Source organism: Peromyscus leucopus, chromosome 19 (genome assembly GCF_004664715.2).
Source record: "Peromyscus leucopus breed LL Stock chromosome 19, UCI_PerLeu_2.1, whole genome shotgun sequence".
Taxonomy (NCBI): Eukaryota; Metazoa; Chordata; class Mammalia; order Rodentia; family Cricetidae; genus Peromyscus; species Peromyscus leucopus.
The window spans coordinates 55,095,253-55,106,340 of NC_051079.1; the positions used below are offsets into that span (position 1 = coordinate 55,095,253).

General features: G+C 44.9%; 1 protein-coding gene across 1 annotated transcript in view; it reads right to left on the reverse strand.

The window, feature by feature from the left end:
* Spire1 (spire type actin nucleation factor 1) overlaps positions 1-7,751 on the reverse strand; it is a 118,443-nt gene extending 110,692 nt beyond the window's left edge. The window contains 2 exon segments of the mRNA XM_037197184.1: positions 7,324-7,548; positions 7,551-7,751. Of these exon segments, the coding sequence (XP_037053079.1) occupies positions 7,324-7,548; positions 7,551-7,608 (283 nt within the window). The 5' untranslated portion in view covers positions 7,609-7,751.
* Between the last annotated feature and the right edge of the window lie 3,337 nt (positions 7,752-11,088).

Sequence of the window (11,088 nt, forward strand, 5' to 3'; positions counted from 1 at the left end):
CACAGTTTCTACAGTCTCTAGCCTCTCTCTGAATCACTGTTCTGTCCCACAGGTGGCTGCTTGTGCATCTGTGAGCGTCTACGTGCGGGTGTACTGCACCTCTGTGCACCTTCCACATCTAGCAGAGCTCACTTGAAAGACATGCAAATACTGGTGAAATGGGCACATGGAAGTGTTTAACGGGTTCCTCTAATACAGTAAGTACTCGGGCTTTCACTGAAAACCTAAGAAGCCCAAGCCAGCCAGCCAGCCCATGTGCGAGGCTGATTACACACTGCCGTCACTCGCCGACTGTGCTCATCATCTCTCAGAAAACACACACACTGAGGAAGCATACTGGGGATAGGCAGTAGAGAAAGCAGCAAAAGGAGAAGACAATAGTCCTAATTTTTAAAAAAAGTATTAGCACAAGCAGTGTGAAAGCATGTAAGATTTAAAGTTTTCAGAGGCTAAATGTAGGCCCTGAGGTTGTTATCATTAAGACTATAATCCCGCCACATACCACAAATAAAAACACTTATGTGGCTGGTCAGTGGTGGCGCAAACCTTTAATCCCAGCACTCAGGAGACACAGGCAGATGGATCTCTGTGAGTTTAAGGACAACCTGGTCTACAAAGTAAGTTCCAGGACAGCCAAAGCTGTTACACAGAGAAACGCTGTCTCAAAAAAGGAAAAAAAAAAAAAAAAGAGCTGGGCGGTGGTGGCGCATGCCTTTAATCCCAGCACTCGGGAGGCAGAGGCAGGCGGATCTCTGTGAGTTCGAGGCCAGCCTGGTCTACAGAGTGAGTTCCCAGAAAGGTGCAAAGCTACACAGAGAAACCCTGTCTCGAAAAACCAAAAAAAAAAAGACTATTAATATAGAAGAGGTGGCAAACAAAATAGTTTATAAAATCCAAATTTCAGTAAGCAGACTAAATGTAAACAAATGTGAACTAGAATTAAAGGTGAGGTTTTAGAGATGGGAGAGTGCTTAGCAGTAGAGGGAATGCCCAGCATATACAAGGTCCTGGGTATGATGCATAACAACTAAAAAAAAGAAAAAAAAAAAACTTTTAATTAGATTTATTTTTTTAAGTGTCATTCCTAAACAATCATATAGAAAGGTACAAATAACTTTTAGTGAAAAAATAACTTGGTAAACACTGTCTTGAGCCAACTAGTAGAACATCAATGTTACATGGGATGCCATGTGCTCAGACATGATGTAAGAAGATGAGAGCGTTGCCGGGCGTTGGTGGCGCACGCCTTTAATCCCAGCACTTGGGAGGCAGAGCCAGGCGGATCTCTGTGAGTTCGAGGCCAGCCTGGAAGTGAGCACCAGGAAAGGCGCAAAGCTCAGAGAAACCCTGTCTCAAAAAAAAAAAAAAGAAGATGAGAGCGTCACATCTCTGGTATTCTCCCCAAACCTACAGCCCTGTCTAGTCACGAAAACACAAGCAAAGCCAAACTTGTGAACAACTCCCATAGATCCCAAGAGACTGGGAACATGGTATGTAAATACAAGATGCACTTCCTGTTCACTACTGGTGGCCTTTCTTCTTCTTTCTTCATTTTGTTTTGGGCTGTTGTTATGTAGCCCTGGCTGGCCTGAAATTTGCTATGTAGATGGGATGGCCTTGAACTAGAGCTCTGTCCACCTCTGCCTCCTGAGTACTGATACAGGAGACAGATGGGGACTGTCTCTATGTCACAGATGCTATGACACAGAAAAATGCTTCGGAGGTGACAAAACAGGGGGACTGACTGGCCTGCTGTGTTCCATTCTCTCTGGGCATGCTTTCTCAATCTCTAACTATGTAGCCCAGGCTTGTTCTTGAACCCTTGGCAATCCTCCTGTCTCAGCCTCCTGAATCCTGGGAGTTCAGATATGTGAGTCACCATGCATGCAGAGTATTAAGTAGCCTGTCAACATACAATCATTGGTAAATGTATGTGGGTTTTTTCTCTTTCTTCTGTTCAGTGAAAACTCTTTTTTTTTTTTTTTTTTTTTTTTTTTTTTAGACAGGGTTTCTCTGTGTAGTTTTGGTGCCTGTCCTGGAGCTTGCTCTGCAAGACCAGGCTGTCCTCAAACTCACAGAGATCCACCTGGCTCTGCCTCCCCAGTGCTGGGATTAATGGCGTGCACCACCACTGCCCAGCTTCAGTGAAAACTCTTAAGCTAATCATTTTTTTTTTAACAGAGTTCAAACTTAAGTATCAATATCTGAATAGATCAAACTATTTACATCCCTTGGCACAGGCAGAAACACAGAAAACTACAAAGTATCATTCCCAAATTTCTCCCCAGAATGCTGTGGCTATTTGGAGATAATCCAACACAGTAAGTATTTGAGGAGTAAACTGAAGTTGAAAGTGACAGCAATTTTATCCAATCAGTTTTCATTTTGCAAATGAGCATTTCAGCATGTGATTAAACCTTCCTGGAAAGAGACTAGATGAGTAAGAGGCTTGACATTTAAGCAGTATTAACTTCAGGGTAAATTCACCACTGTATTTACATTTTTTTTTTCTTCTTACAGCTATTTGTCTAAACTGCACTGGAAACCAGAATACTGCCTGCACAAATATAAATTCAAGATATGTTTGTTAAATTGAACTAGCCTGACACATGCAACAAAGATGCCTCTTTCTTATTCTTGTGATCAATAATGTATTTTGGCAGTCCGTAATTCCACCACTGACTCGCAGACATCTCCCTTGGACTCATACACATATACTCTTACACAGACAGCTGATAGTAATCAAGCTATGAACACTCAGGAAACAAAGAAGAGTGGACTAGACTATTCTGCAGCCCGTTTTCACTGTGTCCACCTTTTCACAGACACTGTTTCTTTACAATCAAATAGCCCACTCTCCTCACATTAGCTTGAACCGTGCGGAGAAGCCTGACTGATCATACCCTCTTTTCACATCCCAAACAAAGCCTGAATGTTCCCTATACCAAAAACCATGCCTGAGGGATCCTCTCATCAGTATGCACACAGCCTTCATTGTTACTCCCAGGAAACCTATCTTGCTACCACCCTTCAGGTTCTTTAAAATCAAGATGGGGCCACAAGTTTTAAAACGTTCTTCATGCATCTAAAGCTAAAGGTGCATCAAAATTTTGGAACCAAAGTTGAAATTGACTGCTGTCTAATGAGTATTTAAATACTGAATGGCTGATGGGACCATCTGGGTTTCTCATCTCTAATATGACACAGTTAACATTTCTTTGTGACATCTCAGACAAATAAACATTTTAACCTCAGAAAGAGCTAATCTAAATTTCACTGGTTGCAACTCTTTTATTTTTAATACAACTCGGCAAGATAAAATTATGTTTATATTGTCGGGCATTGTTTCCACACATACATCAAACACATCAAAAAATAAATAGAAACTACATAGGCAAAGGGGAAAAAAATAAACCTTTATCTCTGGGGTTTTTAACACTATCTCATACAAACCTACTACTTATAACACAATGAGGTAAATATACAAAAAAAAGTTTCTGGAATGCGTGGAATAAGATTGGGGTTTCTGTTGTTGCTGACAAGCTTTTTCTTTCCCTTTGAGATTATAATGAACATGGTCACACCACAAGGAAAGTCAGAAGTAGGACAGGGAATGTTCTACTGTATTCCGTCGGGAACTAATTCAGAAAAGCATGTGAGGCGCTCTTTTTCCTGATGAGATTCAATGGAGCAATACTGGTGGGCAAGAGCTACAGCACTCATTCATTCAACTCAACAGCACCATGAACACAGAGACAGGTGAAGAATTCTGACTTAAGGGTAACAGCCACAGTCCTGGGTATCACCCATCAACTACGAACAACACTTCTCAGCCAGGACTACTCGGTGGCAGAGCTGACAATGTCTGAGACCTTTTTTAAATTAATTTTTCTTAAATTTATTTTATGTGTATGAATGTCTTGCTGACATGTATATATGCACCATGGATTTTTTTGTTGTTGTTTTGTTTTGTGTGTGTGTGTGTGTGTGTGTGTGTGTGTGTGTGTGTGTGTGTTGCACTTGGAGGTCAGGAGAGGGCATCAGATCCCCTAGAACTGGAGTTTTAGATGGTTCTGAATCTTCATTTAGGTGGGAATGGAACCCAGGTCCTCGGCCAGAACAAGTGCTCTAAATCACTGAGCCATCTCTCCAGTCCCCAGTCCAAAGACTGCCTGGCATCTAAAGATCTTTTACTGCCAAACATCATAGCACACACCTTTAATCCCAGCACTTGGGAGACAGAGGCATGAGGATCATTGTGAGTTCAAGGCCAGCATGGTCTACATAGTTCAGAACAGCCAGAGCTACATAGAGAGACCTTATCTCAAAATAAATAAATCAGTATCTTTTATTGTCACAGTGGGAAAAAGGGGGTTATTGTTAACCAGTGGTAGAGTCCTGAGATATTGCAAAGAGAAATGTGGCACAGACAGCCCACAACAGGGAATTATTTGGCTCAAAATGTCAATGGTGTTGAGATTAAGAGACATCTGTCCTGGACATCTGTCCCAATTTTTAGTGAAGAGTTTTTACAACTGTTAGACAAAAGACATCGTGGTGGTATGAGAGGACCAAGAGGGAATACTGAATCTGTGAGTCATGTCATTATTGCATACACTGCCCAGATTTAAAAAGAAAAAAAAAAGAGATACTGATTTCCCACAGCATCCTGGACATTTGAAGACTGGGGGACTTTCTTGACGTCATTCGGCTCCGAAGGAGAGGAGTCAAACAAAATCTGTCACTTCTCAAAGCTGTGACGCTTAGACCTGGGTTTGAGTCAGAGTTTACCAGTTTGACTTTGAACACGTCACTGGACTTCTCTAAACCTCTACTTGGAAAAGAAATGAGCTGAGGATGAAGCTCCTGGCTGTAATCCCAGCACTTGATGGGTAGGAGGATTGTCACAAGTTAAAGGTCAGCCTGGGCTATTCAAGGTGAGTTACAGGCCACCAGCCTGGGTTAGAAAATGAAGTCCTGAAGTGGGGTATGGTGGCTCTAGCCTTTAATTCCAGCAGAGGCAGGTAAATTTGTGAGTTCAAGGCCACCCAGGACTACACAGTGAGACCCTGTATCCAAAAAAAAAAAAAACAAAAAACAGAAATTTACCCCATACCAAACTACTAATTACTTTTTTTCCCTGAGAGTCCAGGGCAGGTAACCAATAGGCATTACTAATCACTTATTAAAAACAAGATTTAAAGCTGGGCATGATAGCACACATCTGCAATCCAAGCACTTGAACTTGGGATGTTGTAGGCAGGAAGATCAAGAGTTCAAGGCCAGGCCCTGTTTCATGGAATATTTGAGACCTAACCAGGCTACAGGAGACCCTGTCTTAAACAAAAATCAAGATGAAATGTTTAAAGACACATATTTTCCATAACCAAGAATCTACTCTTAAATCCCAGGAGGAAACAAGCTAATATAACAACATTTGAAAATGGACAACCTTAAATATTTTTACCAAAAACTTTTTTCACACAATGTATTTTTATTCTAACTTTCCCCTCCTTTCATCCCTAACTATTTTAACCAGGATATATAACCCTGAGATGCTCCAGAGTCTCAACTACTCTGACTAGGTCCTCTTTGTATCTGGTAGCAGAGGTCATGAACTGGGATAAGAGAAAGAAGATGGTTATGAATCCAGTACAAAGGAGGGTGTGGTGTCCCATGCCAATGAGCCTAGCATCTGGGGGGGGAAGGCAGAAGAATCGAGAGTTCAAGAACAGCTTCTGCTAAAGTGCTGAAGACTTAGTCCCAAAAAATGTAAAAATGAAAATAAATCAGAGGGCGGGTGAGATGGCTCAGTGCGTAAAGAGCCAGCCTCACAAACCAGGCAACCCAAGTTTGACCCCCAGAACCGGTTTAAAGGTAGAACAGGTGCCACCACGTTGCCCTCTGACCTGCCCAAGTATGGCGGATGGCGGCGGCGGCGGCAAGTGTCCCCCCCCCACACACACACACATATCATGCACACAATAATAAAAATTTGAAAATAACTTCAAAAAACCCACTGTAGTTTCTGGTTAACATCTATTTCCTGTTGAAGTGTATTACTGCCATATCAATGATGTAAAAACTCATTCATTTCAACATTCCAACAAGAGTTACAAGAAATCACTCCCAAACAATCTATCAGTCTCTGATAAATAGTCAAAACACTTCTGGGGTCAAGTTCTTCAACAGTCCTTGATACACCATACAACCAGGCCTGTTCTTTCAATACGACCAAAGATTCTTCTCAAGTGAGGTTGCACACACATTCTCCTCTTCACACAGTTTGGGACCAAGACAAAGCCTCCTTGTTTTGAGAAAATTATCTTTTCATGGCATCTTATAAATAAATTACAACTGAAATTGTAGTCTGCTATGGCCAAGTCTAAAATCAAGCAACAGATCAAATCAACGTTTGAAGGGAGAAAAAAAAGAGATTCAAAAAAAGCCAGCTTTAAATATCATTCAAGGTACACGTGTATCACAACGTCACACAGTATTCCGAAAATAGTGCAACACTGAGGTTTTTAATACATCACAAGGCTGGCTTTACATTAATTAATAAAGCTTTGCTAATTTAACTTAAAAAAATGAGAGAACATTCTGGTAGCACTGATAATACTGAATTTAGTAAAGAATTTTCACTGCCATTTTACAGACTATTCTAATTACATTTTTCACCTTAAGCATTTTGACACTTCCATCAACTTTCTAAAGGTGAAGGTGGAATGTTTTGCTATGTTTTTAATAGACTTGCTTCTCAAAGAATGAATTAGATAAAACCGGATAGGGGAAACCTATTACCAGTCTTACCATCAATAAAGCATGTGAGTAAGCTCCTGGTTATGTGTCACTGTTTAGGTGGCAAGTCATGAAGAATGTATGCGTACTAACTAAAAGCAATTTTACCCAAATAGCCTGTGATATATAGAGAGATATAGATATATGCCTGTACTTTTCATCATAGCAAATTTTCCACACTCAGTACCCAGAGTCATCATTTATTCTATTGCTCTCCAAAACAGCAGAAATTCTCGGGGCTCGGCGGCTTCCCTGGCATTCCCAAGGACTAGTGACGACTGCTCATTTCCCAAAGATGGAATCTTCCTGACAGGACCTCACACGCGAGCCTCTTCTGAGCCCTCACTCCAACCCCGAGCGCAGCCACCGGTCCACAGCCGAGACCGGCGGACACGCGTCCCCGGAGCCCGGGTCCCCGCAGCCCCGCCCGCCCTCCCGGGGCCACCCGCCGGCTCCCGCTCGGCCGGGATGTGTGGGGGGGGATGGGGATGCGGGAGGGGGGATGTCGGACCGCGACCTCACCGGAGGCGGGGGGCGGCTCTCCCTCTTCGCCGGCGGCGGGCGCCAGGGTGACGGCGCCGTCCCTCCAGACGCGGATCTGCGCGGCCGAGCGCACCCGGCGGTGGGGCTGGCGGCGGGCGGCGGCGCGCAGGGAGCCGCAGCACTGGAAGCACACGGCCCACGCCTGCTCCTCGTTGATGGGCTGGTTGTAGAGGCGCAGGATCTCCTCCAGGCTCAGCGCGTCCCGGGAGCCCCTGGGGCGCCGAGCTGCGGCCCCTCGCCGCCCGGGCTGGAGGGCTGCGCCATGCGGCCCGTGTCGCTGCGCTGGCCGGCCGGCCGGCGCTCGGGGTGCCGCGTCTCCTCAGCTCCGGAGCATCGTCTCCGCCAGCCGCCGCCGCCGCCTCCGCATCCCCGGGGCCGCCGTCGCCGCCGCCGCCGCCCAGGCCGGCCGCGCGCCGCCGCGGGGACTAGGCGGGGACGCCGCGGCGCTCGGCGCTGGCCAGCACGCCGCCGGCCGGTAGCGCGGCGACGATGGCGTCCGCTCGCCCCGCCCCGCCCCGCCCCGCCCCGCCTCGCCCCGCCCCGCCTCGCCTGGCTTCGTTTTGCCTTCGGGGGCCGCGCGGCCGAGCGCGGCGCGAGGCCTGGGGGCGTTGCCCCCTAAAGTGAGTGACGTGCGGCGAGGGGCGAGCACGGCCTGGGGGCGTCGCCCCCCGTGTGATTGACGTGCGAGGGGCGACGGCTTGGCCCAGGGCCAGGGCCGGGGCCGGGGCTGTGGGTTCTGCAGAGTCTGCGCGCGCGGACGGTGCTGGCGTCTGGCCGCCAAGTCGCTGTCACCCGGTTTCGTCTCGCCTCGGCTCGCTCGTGGTCTATTTAAGAACTTGAATTCAATCTGGGGCGAATTGCTAAAAAAGAAACGGTCATCTGAATCGCCCCCGCACCTGGCTGCCCATGGCCTCCCCGCGTTGGCCCGCGAGCACGGCTCCCCTTGGCCCCTCTAACCTCGTCGCCATTTCTCCTGGCCACTCGACACATACTGTCCCTGTCCATTTGTAAAATTAATCTTTAGATCTATTTATATATACAATTATTTTGAAACAGTCTCCCTGGCTAACCCAAACTGGCCTTGAACTCGCTGTTCTTCAGCCTTGGCTTCCTGAGTGAGATCGCAAGGTGTACACACACCTTAGGTTTCTTGTGTCTGGGTCTTCTCTCTCAGCTCACACATTCAAATGAGGACAGCGGTCTTGGGCTTGCCTCGCCGAATTCTCCGAAAGCCTAGATCAGGGCCTGGGGTGCGGTGCACAGTGCTCAGGGATTCATTAAGGCAGCCTTTCAGATTCATTTGAACTGTTACAACAGACTTCCTGGGGTAGACTCCGATAACCACGCTCATCCTAGCCCAGTTAACCCAGCCTGTCATATGAGAAGGAGTTGGTGTCAGAGACAAAACTAAGGGACCTCCCTGAACCCATTCAAGTGTGCGATTAAACAGATAATTCTTAAAATGCCCATCCATTGGTCGATGGTTTTAATTGGTAACATCCCACCCAGGCTAGTCTTCGAAATCCCTAGAGTTGTAGCATCAACCAAGTAAGAAAATCATAGTAGGTACCATTCTATGTGGAATGTGGGGAAATGCACGCTACAGCTAATCTTATAGTAGACATCATCATGGTTAGGTAATGTGTAAGATGCCACCGTGCAGACAGCAGGAATTGAAAAAGAAACAGAAAGTCGTTAAGGGTAAGAAATGGAGAGATAATCGAGGAAAAATGCTCCGTGAGCACCCTTTTGTAAACAAACCTCTCAAGCAGAATCACTGAATTATTAGTTGGGGCCAGGGAGATGGCTCAGCAGGGGAAAGGACCTTGCTGCCAAGCCTGACAGACAGACCCTAAAGTTGTAGGAGAGAACCCACCCCCACAAAGTTGGTCTCTGAACTCCGTGAGCATGTGCATATACACAACACACACACACACACACACACACACACACACACACACACACACACAAATGTAAAAAATAAATAATGCGGCATTTATGTACAACAAAGCTCCGAGGCAAAGACCTTTCTCATTTCTTGTGTGTGAGAGTATACATAGTAATACTAGAATTACTATGATAACATTAATATGCTAACATTCCCAAATTTTGCTATTTTATTTTTTAATTAAGAAATATTTTTATTCATTCCACATACCAACCACAGATGCCCTGGATTCTGTGTGGCTTTTGAAAATACAGAAGAGCGTAAAATTTTTTGAACACTGCAGGGAAACAAATGGGCCACTTTTGTAGACACCATCACCATCTTCTGGCCTTATAGAGTATTGCTGCCCATGGCACACGAACCAGTTTTGACCTTGCCTTTCACACTCAAAACATGTTAAATGTACTAATGAAAGGATTCCATGAGTCATTCACGCAAACAAGGCAGTAAATAAACACCCAAATAACTATAACAATGTGAAGGAGGAAAGAGGTGGAAATGAGCAAAAATTTTGTTAAAATCCAAATTTTAGAATTTTTAAAATTATTTTTATTTTATAGGTGTTTTGCCTATATGTATGTCTGTGTGAGGGTGTTGGTTCCTGGACTTACAGACAGCTGTGAGCTGCCATGTGGGTGCTGGGTATTAAACCCAGGCCTTCTGAAAGAGCAGCCAGTACTCTTAACCACTGAGCCATCTCTCTAGTCCATAGAATTAGAATTTTATGTAACCCAGGCTGGCTTCTAATTCTCTGTGTAGCCACGGATAACTCTTGACTGTGTACCCATGCTTGATTTATGCAGGGTCAAACTCAGGGTTCCTGCATGCTAGGCAATAACGCTAACAACTTAGCTCTACCCACAATCCCCATGTTGAATATTTTTTTTAATTCTTTAAAAGCTGATTTGCAACCCTAGGATTGTTTTCATTTCCTCAGTAATAATTTTAAAATGTAAACATTTTGAAAGGGAAAAATACCATGAATCACTGGAAGGTTATACACAAAGAGAGGTTTGAGTTTGGTTTTGTTAAGTACAAATTCTGATATATAATATGAAGTAAATGCTCTGCCTTTTGTGAGCATACATGTAATTAAGTTGAAGCAAGATGACAGCTAGAACACTGACATTCCTTCTCAACCCAGAACAAGCAGGAGGAAATCCTTAAAATCACGTCCATATTCTAGTATGCATCTACTCAGGTTGTAGCTGAACAGTGGGCACTGTGTGTATGTGTGTATGGAGAGTTCCGGTATCTTGCGGTTTTGATGAGCCCCTCGTCCTCCATCACGACATTCGCTTTCCAGTGATGGCGAGCTGCTCAAGGGATGCCATGCTCCTTGTGGATCCCTGGAATCCTGTGCCATCGTAGGTAGCTTTCTGCTTCTTATTTTCCATTCCGTCTCAACAGGCTCAAATACCTTTATGTTTGGTATATTTCATTTGAGTTACTCTCACTGATTTTTTTTTTTTTTACTCTGTAATTCGGGTTTTTTTGTTTTGTTTTGTTTTTCTTTTTGTTTTTCAAGACAGGGTTTCTCTGTGTAGTTTTGGTGCTTGTCCTGGATCTCACTCTGTAGACCAGGCTAGCCTCGAACTCACAGAGATCCTCCTGGCTCTACCTCCTGAGTGCTGGGACTAAAGGCATGAGCCACCGCCACCTGACTGTAATTCGGGTTTCTAAAAGTGACTTTATATATTTAGAATGTCCAAACAATCCAAGTCAACATTTAAGATATCTTCAAAGTGTCAGGAGATTAGTAAAAGAAAATGGCATGGGTAACTCAGAATATAATC